At 35.1% G+C, this 16,855-nt stretch overlaps 2 protein-coding genes across 5 annotated transcripts in view; both read left to right on the top strand.

Annotated features, from left to right (window-relative positions):
- PIBF1 (progesterone immunomodulatory binding factor 1) overlaps positions 1-16,750 on the top strand; it is a 135,263-nt gene extending 118,513 nt beyond the window's left edge. For 2 of the 4 annotated variants that reach the window (XM_052705586.1, XM_052705584.1), the window contains one exon: positions 14,049-16,750. In XM_052705586.1, the coding sequence (XP_052561546.1) occupies positions 14,049-14,333 (285 nt within the window). In that variant the 3' untranslated portion in view covers positions 14,334-16,750. The remainder of the gene's footprint in view (positions 1-14,048) is intronic. The other 2 variants (XM_052705585.1, XM_052705587.1) reach the window with 2 other exon arrangements.
- Positions 1-16,855, top strand: part of LOC128092111 (uncharacterized) — a 726,933-nt gene that overhangs the window by 142,283 nt on the left and 567,795 nt on the right. The gene's annotated exons all lie outside the window — the stretch shown is intronic.

Raw genomic sequence — 16,855 nt, 5'->3', positions numbered from 1 at the left:
TCATTGGCTTACAAACCTCAGATAAAAACTTGGAAGGACAGTCTGTCAGTGCTCAGATTTTTGGCAAAAACCTTTAGCAATCATTTTCTGAGATTACATTTAAGAGGTTGTAAATTTGCTATGCTTTGATGCATGACATTGTACTATTTCTTCAGATATTTAAGATGGAAACATATTGTAAAGGAATGCTAAAATGTGCAAAATTAAAGTTGTTTAGCTTATCCAATTCAAAGTGCAGAGTATAGAAACTTAATTTCTAAAGTCTTGAAAATAAATACTTACTTATATTTTCTATGTGTGTACATAATCCACTGTTTTTTGTTTTGTTTTCTTTTGTTTTTAAAAAGGTAGAACAATTATAATAAATGGAGAGATTTTTTTATTTTGTTTTTCAAATATAAATATTCTAGGAGACATAAAAAGAAAAAAATGAGAGAGCGATGTAAGAAACAGCAATAGAAAGCCATTAAATAGGCATTCCACTGAGTGCAAAGAACAGTTTTAGTTCTTATGAATATAGAGGCGATAACTCGAGTTGTACTACTTTTTATTTATTAATTTATTTATCTTGCCTGAAACCACCTCTGCCGAAAGAGTAATTTTTAATATATAAAACTACCATTGTGAGGATATTGTAGTAAGAAAGAAAAGGGTAAAATTTACAACACGAGCAGCGCATAGGAAGGTTGTCTGTAAAGTCTATTGATTTCTTAGAACATAATTGTGCAGACATTATTAGTTATAAGCACCTTAACATCATATACTGGTTAAAATTACATGAAAATTTGCTGAGATTTTATCTCCCTTACACATCTGTGCACTTGTAGTACATTAGCAGCTGTGCACACAAGTGATAGAATGTAAACTTGCAGAACTAGTCACCCGCCTTGGTGACGCATTCATGTGTTGCTGTGCCAAAGCTCTTCAAGTTGAGTTAGCAACCACAAACCAAGCATTGGCTGTCTGCTATGGGACACAGCAGTAAAAGTCTAATAGTAGTTTAAATACATTTGATATCAGTCAGTTAAATGGATACAAACACACGGGGCTTGATTGCTGTTTGTTTACTTAAATCAATTTAGCTTATGTCAGTAGATTATTGTATCACTCTAATTGAATTGAGGGCTACATCTGCCTAAATACGTGTGCCTGAATTAGTAAAAAATTCTTATTGAGCTATTCTTGCTGAAATAGTCTACCTAGGTTAATGTTAAAATGCTTATTGCCTGAGCGGCTGTTATGTTGAATTTGTATACCTACTGGCTGATCAAAAGCTTTCCAAATCAAATTCAGGACTCGCCATTTATGAATAAGCATAATGCTTTTCTCTGCCATGTAACACTTCCCCCTTTCAACATTTTCCCTGTCTCTTAACAATACATAAAAATAATCCTGTGTATTGAATATTTCTCTGGCCTTCATCACAATAACTGAATACCTCACAAATACTGTCCTCGTAACACGGAGCAGAAAAGTATTAGCTCTGTTTGGTAGAAGCAGCAACCACAATGAAAAAAATGGTGGCCTGCCAAAACTTCATGGAGTTTGTGGCAGAGGTTAAGCCATGAATCCATGTGCGCTAATGCAGTATCTTAATCACTCATTCTTTTTTCCTTACATTTTTCTGATTAAAGGCTTGAAAAGAAAATCTCCTCAGTGTTTATTTTTCCCTACTAGATGCGAATTACCTCTTTTTTTCTTCTAAGTAATCTTCTTATACGTGAATTGATTGCAATTTGGAAGTAATTTCCCAAGCAAATTACATTTTCACTTTGTGTATTGTTTTAAGAATTTACAATCACATTGATTTTTTAATTCACGTCTCCTGAAAAAGTCCACTTTCCAAAGTCCTGTAAGCTTCTTAAAAATTAAAACTAACTTTGTTTTTTAAAATTTGAACTGTGGAATGGATACATTTATTTACATTTTTTCTCATCAATATGCATGCACCTATACATTACATGCACAGTTTGAACAGTCGTTCTTCATTTGGGTCTTTATTCCAGAAGTCACATCTGTGCTATTAAAGGTCAGGGACCCCTGTTCCAGTGCCATACTGGTTTCATACTGCTTATGACAGCTGTCCTGCAGACTAGATTAGCTCTGTACACAGTAGTCTCCTCTAGGCCTACGTGATCGTTATGTTACCTTAACACTGAGCCATTTCTTTTGTTTTAATTCAAACATTTTAAAATCATGTGAAGTTTAAATATGAATTAATAACCTACCACATGCTTGAGGATGCAAAATCTGCTGGGAACCATCCCAGCAGAAACCACCAAACCAAAGGAAGCAAATGTGGTGCAATTTCATCCATCTCTCCTTTTGAGGGGAGCAGATTGTTGAATAGCAGTGAACCTTTCCTAACAATACTTAAACTCATCCACAACAGAAAAAGGGAGCAAGGTAATTCTTATCCACTATAGTTTGTCAAGGTACAGTGCTCCAGCTCTGTAGACTCTGTAGTCTGTAGTCTGCTCCAGACTGGGTGCTGTTCTGTTTAACAACATTGACATATCCAAAGAGATTGGGTCATACTGTCCTTAGCCATATTTGTAGTTGTCTTTATTATTAACTTTATTATTGTCTTTTCAGCAAATTCCTGAAAACAAAACAAGAAAACACTCTTTCTTTCAAAAGACATTTCTTCACTAGCAAAACAAACAAACAAACAAAAAAAAAAACCCAGAGAGAAGAAAATCCATAGCAGGCTGAAGCTCTCATGTGAACAGGATTAAAAATGTAGCTTGTTTTGTTGAAGCAAAAAGGGAGTCAGTTGAATGCAAGTTGAGAAACATAAGGCAGCCATTGCATAGGTAATGCATGAGAGCAAAGAAAAAAGGCAGAACAAATGGAAGAGTAAGACAAAATTAAGAACAGCAAATCGTTATTTCATTATTCCCAAAATATGGAAAAACTGTCATATTTTTCCTTTTTTAATGAATGTTTGCTTAATGTATTTTCCACTGTGTGCATGAGATTGGAGGGAGTCCACGTGATCAGGCAGGAGGAACAGCTACTAATTAGTCCTATTAGAATATGCATAGTTTGTTAATGGTTCTAACTGTTTTTTTTCAGAGTGCTTCTCTAAATAAAAAGGCTATGGTTCTCAAGGATTTCAATAAATTTTGATGAATATTGGACTTTAAGCATCATTAGGTAGATTATCAGAAACATTTGGAATTGTGATATTGTTCTGAATCTAATATTTCTAGAATCTGAGAATCTAATAGTCTCTGTGTTGGCACATGCCAACTTATACCAATATCTTGCACAAAACCTTGTCGCTTCTCAATAGTTATCCCATTATTTTACTCATAAGAGTGAAAGAAAAGAAGCATGTTTTTTTTCTTTTTCTTTTTAGAGAAGTGAAATGTCTTTACCTTACTTTGATCAGCTACTCTTAAATTCTCATATTTGTCTTTCTTCCTTTCATAATATCCTTAAGGATTGTCCCTCATTGCTAAATTGGCTCCTTGCACCATTTCATTCCATTTCAGCAATGACCTTGAGGATTCCAGATGAGTTTTCAGCACTTTGTTATTAGTCATAGTTTAAAAAATGGCTAAGACTGTCCTTAGCTATAATTAAGTTATGTTGAAGAAGGTTGACTGAAGTAACATGGGACAGGAGGTCAGTGCATTGGTTGTAGGAACCTGGAGAGTAACAACAGCTGCCATCTGCAAAAAGAGAGGTAGTGAAGTTCAGAGGCTCACAAAAGGCTCTGGAGTCATAAGGGGGAGGGCAGTACGTGTTTAATCGGGGATGGAAGCTTACTGGATGAAAAGAGAAAACTTCTTTGTAGGCAAGAGGGAAAGGAAGGGCTATCTGCAGGGGTTGGGGAGATACGACTGAAAATAAGTGATTGGTAACAGGTGCCTTCAAACAATCTCTAGCTCTGCTCTTTCCCTCTCTTTTTTGTTTAAAAGATTGCACAGAATAATGTCAAAATTATTTGTGTTTCAAAAGTGAATGACTTCCTGCTCATCTATGTGCTGCAACTTGTTTTATATAAAAAAAATGCTGATGTACAATGCTTAGCTCTCTTTTTAAATGTTAAGCCACAGAGTAATTATCATTTTTCTTATGCTACGTTTGTGTTCCAAGATTCTAGTTTCTATTAATGTTCTGCGTGTTTTCTAAGTAGATTACAGGGCCATTTCTGCATCACAAGTAAGCCCTGGAGCTATTCTCAGCTTAAAACTTGGAGAAACAAAGTGACATTTACAGTGCTAAATGAGTGTAGAGAAGTTTCTAGCTCATATTGTACGAAGAAAAAAAAATGCTCCTCAGCAGTATTCTTCATTTTTGTTATCTATTTTGTTGTTGTCAAACTTTAATAAAACTTGAATTCCAAATAATGAATTTAGGAAGAGGAAGGATTTAACAGTTGGGTACAATTCATCTTTTGTTGGAACTATATTATTCAGAATATCTTATCAGTTTTTATAGATACTCTTTGAAGAATTATCTTCTGCAGCTTTTGCAGTTGTATACAGTAAGGATCTGTATACTAACTAGTGTTTACTAGTCAGCAGTTCATTATTTTTTTTAGAACCTTGGGAAAAATGATAGTAACACAGGGTTCAATAGTGTCAGTTAATATTAAGTCCAATTCAAATACATTTTTACTCTCAGTAACAGAAAGTTTCTTAGACAAAATGCAATTCATGGATTACAAGGTAAAATTGGCATGTCTGTTTTAAAAGATATATTTTTGAGGGAGCCAGTATTAGAGAATGTAACAAGAAATTTAAACAAGCAATTGTTGGCAAAAGGGTTTTCTGAACATGAAACCGTTCTTTCTTTGTATTCCTTTTTCCAGCGTTGGTTATGGATATTCCAGACACGTTCTGCTGTTTATCTAGCAATTATTTTTTTTTTTTTTCAGTTTTGGTCACTTTATGGTAGCATTTGAGTGCTACCAAATGGAAATTGAATTTTAGTACTTTGTAAAAAATACCAAAGACAAGGAAAATCAAACTGTAGTAGTATGCTTATCCTCCTGGAAAATACAGTAAATTCTTCATAATAGCATGTGCTAATAAGGCTGTTTTAACATACTAACATTTTGTAGCATCTTTTTATATGGAACTTACTCTTTACTAAACTTGAATTTGACTACATGTCACAATAACTCATCATGAGACAAATTGTTTTGTATTTTTCATATGAAATTAGATTTAACTGTTGAGAACATGCAGCTGAAATAAGCAGAAGGATAGAATTTGTTCTCTGTGGTGACTTTGCCATTTTATTGTTGCTATTGTTCTAATGCATTTACTTTATACATCAAGAAGTAGTCTGTAGATCTGTCACAGATCTGTAAGTTCACTTTAAGGCTCTATATTCACTTGGATATAGAGAACTCCCGAACTAAGTGTAGTGCAGAGAAGCTATCAACATCCTGCATATGGTCTGGCATCTTTCCATCACCCAGTTATCAGGTTCATTTGTTTGATCAGAACATTTCATAGTGTCTTCCAGTTTCCAGCTTTACAGTTTGTATCCATGTGCCTAATATGACCATATGTTCAGATCTCACACAAGAATTCTTGCTGACTTCCGATATTTCCAGTACAGAAGCATCAGAGGATGCAACTTTGTCAAACGTTAGTGATACTTTCTTATATTTAATAGGTAGTCATTAAAATCTTCTTTGAGATCTGACGTGAATGTAGATTCTATTCCTGATACCCAAAGTGTTCCACTGTTGAAGCTGAATTTGCATTGTTCATGCCACTGCATCCTGTCCATCTGCAATCATATGCAGACTGTAGGACTTACCATTTGCTTCATTTTGCTCCCTGATACATAAAATGGAGCTTCTGTAATATCTTTCTCCTATTGCATACTTTTCATCATTAATCTCTAACATAAATAATTCTGTACTAGCAGAATCGGTGGTTTATCCACTTTCTGAATTCCACCTGGAATTATTTCCAGGTTATAAGTAAGAACAATTTTTTTAGTGTGTCTCCAGCTGTTTGGCAAAAGTAAAGCCAATGAAGAAGAGTTCTAAAACAGTTCCTTATGTGCATTGTCAGTATTCTGAAGAGGAGACATTCTAGATACTACTTTTGCTGGAAAGTCTCATTCCTGGATAGTGACACATAAATGACTCCTTTATCTGGGCACACTCCAGAATTAAGAGTACCATGCTGAAGCTTTTTCTTCACAAAGTGCTGTATGCAAGCCACAGCAAATGTAGATAGGTGGAACTAGGGTTATATTTCAGTCCTGTGGTCTGTTCTTCAGAAATAAGTCAGTGACTGGATATTCTGTGCCAGCAATCAGGACTAGAAGACTCTACCTCCATTTCAATCAGGACTAGAAGACTCTGTTTACCTCCATTTTAACAGGTCTCTGGTGATATTAAAGAGTATTATCAGTGTAAAGATAATCAGAGATGTTTTTGAGAAGTCAGGTTAACACAGTAGAAGAGCTGGATCTTGCCTTTTTGATTTGCAGTCAGAAAAGAAAAACAAGCACTATTATGATGTGATTTACCATGTCCTCTTCTAAATGAAGGGTTACTTATGAATCTCACCAACAGGTACAGAAAGGAGTCAAACAAGTTAGTTTGCCTAGGTATAAATGTTATTACGGAAGTTGTCTGAAGCTCAGTGTGAGGAAGTCCACCTAACAATCTGGTCATATGATTCAAAGCAGAATTACAACCAGAATTCTTAGAGAGATCCGTCTCCATCTTGGCATCAACTGTTATATGATACAACTTTGCTTTTAACACAGAACTTACTTCCACAGAAAGTCACAATAAGTATTTAAGAAGGATCTGAGTAAGAAAATGCATAGACTTCATACAGGACAATATCCTTAGTATTTTATTCACATTATATGACCATCAAATTGACCCACTGAGCGCTCTGAGACAAACAGCTGTGAAGCCAGTTTGTTCCAAACCACCCTGCCCTACCCATTTCCAGATTTAGATCACTTTCTCTCAAGAGAAATTATTTTTCTCAGGCCTCCCAAGAACATTTGGAATCTGAACGTGAGCCTTTAATTCTTGGGGAACTGAGAAATCCATTCAGAAATGCACTTTTTACAAAGCACTGACAAATGGACTTAGTATTCTTAAGTGCTGTTTTAGGTTTCTCAAATCAGTAATCTTTAACATATCCATAACCTCATTTTTTGAACTCTGCTTTTCCCTGCGACTTCTTGTTTGAAGACTACAATAGATGCCTAAGCTGGAGAGTGCATATGAATAACGATTGCATTGATTTAACACAAACGTATTTTTCATCCCATCACAGCTGTCATCCCTCACTTGCATGTTCTATTTTAGTCGGTTTTGTTGTTGTTATTTTAAAGATTAAAGTATAGCTAGTATAGTCAGCAGGCTGCTGAACTCAAGGCTACTATTTGGCTCCCGCATTGAGAAGAATCTGATCGCCGACTCAAGAGGTAATGTACTGAGACTGTTGTGAGGCAGTTTTTAATCTGGTCTCCTTCCATGCAAAGAGGTCTGCACACTCATCTGTTCTTGAACGCAAAGACACTGCTATAATCTCACAAGTTTCTCCAGGCTGGATATATATTTTTATTTTATGTTTAGCCACATGGGAACCATATGGCAGTTGAAATGAGGAATACATGCTTTCCAAAGTTGCTGGTAAACATATACGCTTTACTCAAGTCTTAAAGATTGAGGAGGATGGGAAATGACACATCTAAAACCATTGTCTTAGTACTTGACTCACAAATTCCGAGAGATTTTAAGTTTTGATTAACATTTCTGAGAAAGGCAAACATCTGTTTTTGCCTTTCTTTCAGCTGATTTTTCTGTTTTTGTCAGAGAAATGGGTTCTCGTGTTCAAGGTTCATAGCATTTAGTGCCTCTTCTGTGTTTTGTTTCTTTTACTGGGAATTTATGCTGTTTTCTTCTTTGGGGACTCTAGTCAGTCATCAGAATTTGGTGGCTCAGCCAGAATCTGATACATTTTCTAGCACGAAAACCACATTGTTCAGCTTCCACAATAGAAGTTTTCTGATTCAAAATGGAGTTCTAATCCGAGGTGAAGTTTGTAATCATAAATTCTGTGTAAAACTAAAAGTAGAATATGGTTTGTCATGATAAAGGTTCAGGTAACTGTTGGTGCTGTTGTTAGGATCACTTTTGCTTCAGAAGACATTTGTCTGAATGCTGTAATCATATGGTTTAATATATGGGAAGGAAGACTGATGGATCTGACACCCACTGGCTGATTCTGTGATGGAGTTAACGCAATTCAAAAACTTTGTTTACTACCAGAATTAGTTAACTTTAGTCCAGAAAGTTACCTGTCTCTCCCTATTAAATATTTTCAACCATTCCATTTGGTCTGTGTGAAGTTTCTTTTCAAGGTTATTGTATGGAGTGTTTGGAGGTGCAGGACATGGCTGCATAACATGAGAACTGATATTTATGTAATTGATTCCTGTAAGTCGGTTGCTTTTTCTTAACACTGTTATTTTGCATCTGCTTCCAGAGCGTGGTATCTAAATTTACTTTAAGTGCTTATATAAATCCATTTTATATGTTTAATTTATTATAATTATACACATACATAACGTTAAGGGCCTTTACGATCTGGTTTAGCATTAAACGTGGAGGTTGGTGGCCCTGCATGTGGTGGGGGGGTTGGAGATTCAAGATCCTTAAGGTCCCTTCCAACCCTGGCCATTCTGTGATTCTGTGATCTGTTGAATGCACCAAAAAGATTCTTGCTTTCTTTGATTATCATTACATGAAAAGAGTAAGAAGAAAAATCCTCTCACCTTTTGATAATCCACTGAAAAAAAAATGGAATTACTCTTTGATAAGTACTTATTGTGCCCAATGTAGATAATTTTTTAACTCATTTCTTCAATTATTTACTTAATAAAACAGCATTCCTTATGTCTTAGTAATTTTCAATATTAGGAGATTCCTTTTATTTTTTATGATTATATAATTAAGATATGTTTATAACATTCAACATAATCTTTCTGTAGTACTCAATTAGGAAATGTAAGGGACTTTTCTGGTACATATATATTTGAGCATGTATCAAGGACAATAAAAGGAATGTTAATAGAGCTGTTTAGAGAATTCATAATTATAAATGCATTTATATTTTAAACTGCTGCCTTTTTATCTTTCTGTTTGTTCATCTCCATCTTCTAATTACACTGCTGGTTGATTTAGTGGAAACAATCCATTTTTATCCCAAACTGATCTTCAGTCTCCATTCCTGTAATTTCTAGTTCAATTATCTTTATAAGCAGGCAAAAACAAATATAAATAAAATATAATTTCCTTTCACCTGTGTTAAGATCAAACATTATTATTGGAGTTTCAAATTCTACTGAAATAGGAGTATGCTGACAGGATCCAACTATTTTGCCTTTTTTCCTTTACCTTTTAAAAATGATTGACATTTCCTTGGTTTTGTTCCTTTTAACACTGTTTAAAAAGTTGGTGGTTTTGATGTAACACTTTCACAGTCTGTAAGAGTTTCACAACAATAGCACTGATAGCATTCAACTTAATAATTAACAAGGTACGATTAGGAAAAAATTCCCAAGCAGAATATACTTTCATTGAAGAACAGCAAGGAAAATGTTGGTGCCTATCCTTTGTCTATAACTAAATAAATCCTTTCTTAATTTAAAAAACAAACAAACAAAAAAAACCCAAACACTATTATTTGTGTATTGGTACACAAAATTCCTTTTGCAAGTTTTAAAGTCTTGGACATAACAGCGCAAAGAATAAATGGAAATGCACAGATGTTGTGTTATTCTCACAACACAATATATTTTACCTTTGCTTGGTTTCCCCTTTTGTCCCTCCCCTTGTTCTCAGTCCATTCATTCTAATCACTTATTTTGAATTACAGTTATGTTTTGGTCATATATGGCAAAAGTTTCAAATACTATTTTATAGCTCAAATTATCTTTGTTAAATGTGCATAATCAAGTGGAATATAGGATGTTAGATGTTATAATTGTACACTGGCTATTTAGGATGAAAGATGTTTTAGGTGAAGTGGTGAAGCAGAAGGATCAGAAAAGTGAAGAAAGTGAGGTGAGAAATGGATTCAGCTTGTGACACCTTAATGTAGGTATTTACAGGAGGTGTCTGTGGTGAGCATTCTTTCCTTTGCTTCACAGTAGCCTCATCGCTAGCAACCTAGTCAATATGTTAGTGTTGTTGCAACACAATTCAGCTGTCATGCCAATAGGTGTCTACTTCCGAATGCGTTGACTCACTTTCCAAGCTACATCATCTGTAATGGAAAATCAGATTCCTATTTCATGTGTAGCTACTTAAGTTTAGACATGTAAATTTATAAGCTTGAGCTAAATCCCGTGTGTCAAACAGGTCACTGCTTTGTGTTTTTGGCATTTGTGCTGGTAGCCAGAGCAAACTAGAATCCTTAAACAAGAATTCATTAGATTTCTGTGGACAGACTTTCAAAATATTTAATGGTACAGTCTGGGGCTGATAATTATTTGTGCGGGTGACACTCACTGTGTATAAGCAGTGTTTTTGTTCCAGTTGCATACTTATTTTTTTTTCCTTGTTTCATCTTAACCCACCTTTTTGAGCTAATTGCATTGTTTTCCATCTATGTGTGCCGCCACACATCTGCACATAATATTCCTGAGGTGAAGAGTGGATGCAGGTGAGACAAAAGCTGTGCAGCCAGGTACAGAGAGGAGCTGGGTGAATCCACTCCCAGCTTCCAGTACTCGTACTCTTCCCAAGAAGGGCTGTATGGCCATCAAAAGCCAAAGTTCTCAGACAGTGACACTCCGTAAGGTCTATAGCATGGCTTTCTTAATATCTGCAGAAGCCAGCAGCAAAGGGCAGGTATCTCTACAGAGGGCTTGGGACATACAGGGCTTAAGTGACATGGTTTCTCCAGTGCATGAAAGAACCAAAGTGAATAACATAGACAAAAGGATTTGCACTGATTCACAGAATTGTAGGGGCTGGAACAGACCTCCAGAGATCATCAAATCCAAACCTCCTGCCAAAGCAGGCTCCCAACAGCAGGTTGCACAGGTTAGCGTCCAGGCAGGTCATGAATGTCTCCAGAGAAGGAGACTCTACAACATCTCTGAGCAGCCTGTTCCTGTGCTCCATCATCCTTACCATGAAGAAGTTCTTACACACATTGTGAGGAACTTCCTATGCTTCAGTTCGTGGCTATTTCCCCTAGTCCTATTGCCATGCATCACTTAAAAGAAGTCTGGCCTCGTCTCTTTGCCTCCCACACCATAGGTATTTATAGACATTGATCAGATCCCACAAGATTGATATGACATAAAAACAGGGAATTGACACAGTAGAATTGTATAAGAATTGTAACCATCCAATTCTCCTCACATCTTCCCATACTCAGCTTATCCTGAAACTAAAGCATGTCGTTGTACACAAAAGGTTGTTCCTGTCCATTCTGAACCCTAAAACCAACTCTCCCACACCTTTTTTTTTTTTTCCCAAGACTCTTCACAGTGGAAAAGGTTTGCAGATTCCTGCTATGCGCGATGTCCTGAGCATCTTTTGCCTTACTAGCTTTCTAGACCAACTTGCCAGCTTTTAAGGTTAGAAAATAGTTGGACCATGATAGCTTGCTGGCAGTGCCAGGTATTACTACTGACTCTGTTTAGAATTCAAAAGCAAAACTAGAAATTAACATTGTGTTAAGGAGCAGAGAAGTCTTTAGAAATCATATATTGGCTTGGGTTGAAAGGGACCTTGAGGATCATCAACTTCCAACCCCCTGCCCAGGGGCAGGATTGTCAGCTGCTAAATCAAGTACTAGATCAGGCTCCCTCAGGCCCCATCCAACCTGGCCTTGAAAACCTACTGCAGTTCAAGACAGAAATTTGTTTTCAGTATTTCCTGGGTAGAAAACTACAAACCTCTGGTAAATATGTGAAATGTCATGTTAAGCAGTATACATACTAGTGATTCTGTTGGATTCAGTGTTTCCTGTAGTATTTTGGCACATCTGTTAGAATTTTTTTCTCACAAAATGGGATTTTAGAACAAATATTAAGGCTTCATTCTTGTATTAAACTTGGCTATGATGCCAAATTGATTTATACATTGTGTTCTGATTTGCCATCCCAATTCCCTGTTATTCCTTCCCATGTGTTCACATTGGGAATTCCCCTATCAAGTGGAAGCTCATATCAGAGTTGACTCCAGAGTCTATTCCAAGTCTGAAAACAGGCAGGGCTGTCAAGTAAAGGACAGACTCTGCGAGCAGAGAAGACCTTAGAGTGCTGAAAGGATCTGGACGAGAGAATTTGACCTTACGTGTCCATGTTTCAGTTCTGTTTCTGAAATAAATCTACTTGACAGTTTGGGAGTTTTGCCTTGATCAAACGTGCAGCTATTTGGTCTACAGAATAGCCAAGTTTAACTATAGGAACAGCACTTGTTAATGTCAAAACATTGTTTATGTACCATTTAATCTCCTGTGATGGTGTACGTATTTGCTATATACTTGCTTGAGTTATTTTCATCAAGAAATTCTGTCTATGTGTCACTTTGGCAACATCTTTGCAGAGTTTACAACTTTGAAAAACATGTTGGCATCAACTATGCAGTCCTTTTAAACAGCTGCTCTGCAGTCATGCTGTTTTAACATGCCACTACACATGGTTGAATTATGCAAATAGTTAATATTAAATGACTGAGATACAAGAACAATTTGTACACTCAATAAAGCCGGTCTGTGGAGTGTAACAGCCATTCCTGTAACTGAATGAGTCTGGGGGAGTTTAAAGATGTGATTCTTTTGACTTTGAGTACAAATACTTGAATTAAGGCAGAAATGGGCAGAGAGAAGCTGTATGGCAAGAATGTTTTGTAAGGATTTTCTTTTGACTACTTATTAAAATGCAGTGAAAACAGAATGTGCATCAATATACTTTTCTGGCAATTATTAAGAAATAGGTAAGGCACGGCAAATGTTTGTCATTCAGCTATAGATATGAATTACTCTGCTTTGATTGAGAGATAAGATACAATGCTAATTATAATGCTGATATTTTAGCAGTGTTTATTGAAAACAGGAGCACTGTAAGAAAGCTAAAACAGAGTTTAAAAATATATAAAATTGTCTTACACTTTGCATGATGTTTCTACTGACTTTGCTAACCTAGCTCTGCAGTAATGAAGCATGAATTATGTACAGCGTAGAACGACAGATAAAACATTCTGAATTCTGTAACTTAATTACCTACTAGATGTAAGGGAATAGAACTTTAGGCACTAGGAGATGCATGACAACAAAAAGGCAGCCATTTAAAGACACAAAATACCATGAGTTTTCCATTCTCACTTTACAGTAACTTTTGAATGGATTTTTTTTTCAGCTAAATAGTAAGAAAGCGTGGTTTTTGGGTTTTTTTTTGTTTTGTTTTTTAATCAGATTGTTTAGCCAACAAATTATTAGAATATTAAAAAAAAAAAAAACTGAGTATTTCCTCATGCTTTTCCTTTTTATTTCCAATGTTGGAATTTTTTATGTTTCGCAAAAATTCTTTTCCACTTGATCCCATTGTTACTCTAAGTCTTCGTAAGGTATTGCATTGACTTTTCTGATCTGAGTACAAAGACACAGGTATATTTCTAGTAGTAGGACTTTTGTGCAAGACATAACACTTGAAATACAATTTATCATATACAAATTATGTTGGTAAACTCCCTCTGCCTGAACAAAACAAACTCAAAATATTTCTTTTAAATTAAATGGAAGCTTAACTTAAAAGAGGTAGTGCTTCTTCATTACACAACAAATGCTGTCTTTTACAGCAATTATTCAGTACAAAATTTGAGTTGTATAAATAAATCATATGTACATTTTTCACTTTCTTTTATTAATATGCAATTAGTAATTTTGTAAGTATATGGTGCTTGTTGGATTTTCTATTCCACTGGCATTTTTCATTTGGTGAATAAAAATCCATTATTAACAAAACAGATTCAAATGTAATTTTACTGATTAACTGAGCATTGCCTTTTTATGGTTTTCCAGGAACTAGCCGTAATGAAACAGATTCTAATTAATCTACAGGATAAACACAAGGAACAAAACTTACTTCCATCTCAAATTAATTTAAAAAGTTTGACTGCAGAAAACAAATTAAACCCTTCAGTAAAACCGCTGCCAGAATATGAAGAAGAAAATGTATTCAGACCTAAGCCAACATTATTTGTAAGTACTATGCTAACAGTAAGTGCCATCAACTTATTTCCTCACACTTTAAAAAGAAAAAAGGTAATTCATACTTCAAGGAGGTACACACTTTATTCCACATAGTATTTGCAACTTTGTGTGGCTGTGGTTGATTTTGAGGAGACAAACTGCAGTTTGTGATGTTATTTACATGTTTGGTAGTTCGTGCATGTAAAGTCTGAAGTAAACAAGATTTTTAAAAGAAAACCAATTATATTACTATCAGTTCACAAAACTGTAATGAGCACAAAATAAATATGCAATTTTAAGTCTACCCTGAGCATGAGGTGATTGTGTACCGATGTACTGAGGAGCAGCAGTGGGGAAATAAATGTATTTATGTGTATTTACACTGCTGCATATACATGTATACATACAGGCACATGCTTAGGATTTTTGTAACTTCTGTTACTATGGATAATTTTGATACTAGAAAACCTTGTTCTATACCTTTAAAAAAATAAATGCTTGGATTTAAATGCTTCGGGTTCCCTATTGAATTTAGTGCTTCTGGTATTTGAAAGGTTCCCAAAAATGATATAGAAGCTTCTGATAACAAGTGTGCCTCAGCTGATAAATTTAAGAGAATTATAATGCTGAGTCACAAAGCAAATGATAACTTGTATTTACAATAGTTGCAGCTGTTTTCCTCTAGGGTAGGCTGGTTCAATCTACACAACCCTCTTTTTTTCCCTTTCCCCTGGGCCCAATATTTTGCTGCTTTGGTCCAAATGTGTATCTATATATGGTTGTTTTTTGTTATTTTTATTTCTTCTTCTGGAAAGAATCTTCTTAAAATTGAAAGAGACTCAAATAATGTAAGATTGATATTGCAACACATCAGATAATGTTTTTGTAATACACAATGTAGAGAATGATTACATCCCCTGAGTATAGCATGAGGGCATTTGGGGACAATTACTTAGATTATTCAGTGGTTGTTATTTTGCTTAGTGTTTTGAGACTGCTCAGAGGTAAAAGGCACACCATGTGTTGTCTCATCTGTAATCCTTTTGGAAATGCTAAATCATATATCCCAAGCTTTTGTCTTTGGTGCAGTGACCCAAAGACAAACTGTGAGCTAACGATTAGGTTGTGTAGATGATCCAGAGTTTGAGTGTATAATCTGTCTTGCCTTTCTTAGGGATATAGAAATGATGTGGCAATCTAGAAAAAGAAATGCTTTGACATGTTGAAATTGTTCCTCCTATAACTTTGGAGTAGGAAATGCAAACAAGCTGATTGCAGGGTTTCCTACTAGATGGGGAAATAATTCAATAGTCCTGTTGAAGTCTTGCCCATTTAGGCCAATTTTGAGAATTTTAATAGCTTATACAAATAGAGTAAATTTATTTTTATAACTGAGAGCTTCAAAATCAGAGAAAGATGAAGATTTAAACATGATCCAAGGCGAGCTGAATTTGAAGACTGATTGGTTATTAAGTCTTGGAGGAACAGAACAAATAGGGAGAAGAAAACAAACTGTTTAGAATTGAGTTTAGAGACAACAGATGCAAGAAACAGTATTAGCAAAAGCAAGAGTTAATACTGAAACTTGAATGTAGAACAGTCCTTAACCTTGTTCCATCTTCACTTTGTTTTTTTTCTTCATATAAACAACTTCTGAATTTGCCACAAGAATGTTCTATACTGTCTTGAATGTGCAGTAGCCCAAAGGATTATGAAAGCAAGAAGTTACTCACTGATAATTCTCTACCAATAAAATTATTCCTGCACTGTCATTAAACTGCTGAATTCCTTCATTTTGGATTACAATTTTTTGAGAGCTCTTATTTTGGACAAAGTGTTGGTCTATGGCACACACAAAATCTCTTTCCTGAGTTTCATCTCCTTCTCTAACGGGAGCACTGAATAATGCTATTTAGAATGAAATCTATCTGTGCTACACTTGACTCATGTTCAATATTTTAAAACAAAACATTTACCTCATCTGCTTTTTATAACCTAGAAATCAGCTGGTTTAAATACAGATATGTAGTAATAATAACCTTGAATACATAGTCTTACCTTTATTTTACTTTCTTTAAGCAGAAAAAAATGATTTAACACTATGAGCTACATAGGAAAGAAAGAGAATTCATCATAGATTGCATGTTCTTATTCTGACTTTTGTTCTTTCTCACAACTAATACATTCTTTATGTTACAGACAAATACACAGGCACCTGTATGGTACAAGAAACTGCAGAAGAAAACATCACCATAGCATTTTTCCGTAAATACTATGAAAATCCTTTCAGGAGATTTTCTTTGAAGAAAGATATTTTCACCATAATAATGCCTCTTTTCCCATAAAGGCAAACAACTCTTTTGTTTACAATTGTTGCTTTATATCTGTGAAATTATCTTATGTTGTATAATGTAATTTCTAGATCTGCCGTGTGAATAAAATGTGTGGAAATAATGCATGCAATGAACTTACTACCATATATTTGAATTTTGAAAGATAAATAAACACCATCATATTGCATATATTTATAATCGGAGTTGTAAACGGTGTCTTATTCATAGCATTCAAATGAATGCATGCTTCAGCTCTCTATATTGTTTTTCTTGGACCTTGTGCTTCATGTCACATTCCCTGCA

The sequence above is a fragment of the Tympanuchus pallidicinctus genome, unplaced genomic scaffold (assembly GCF_026119805.1).
Source record: "Tympanuchus pallidicinctus isolate F22 unplaced genomic scaffold, pur_lepc_1.0 scaffold6, whole genome shotgun sequence".
In the NCBI taxonomy this organism is placed as follows: Eukaryota; Metazoa; Chordata; class Aves; order Galliformes; family Phasianidae; genus Tympanuchus; species Tympanuchus pallidicinctus.
The sequence above is the reverse complement of the archived record's forward strand: the minus strand, read 5'-3'. Positions and strand labels throughout refer to the sequence as shown.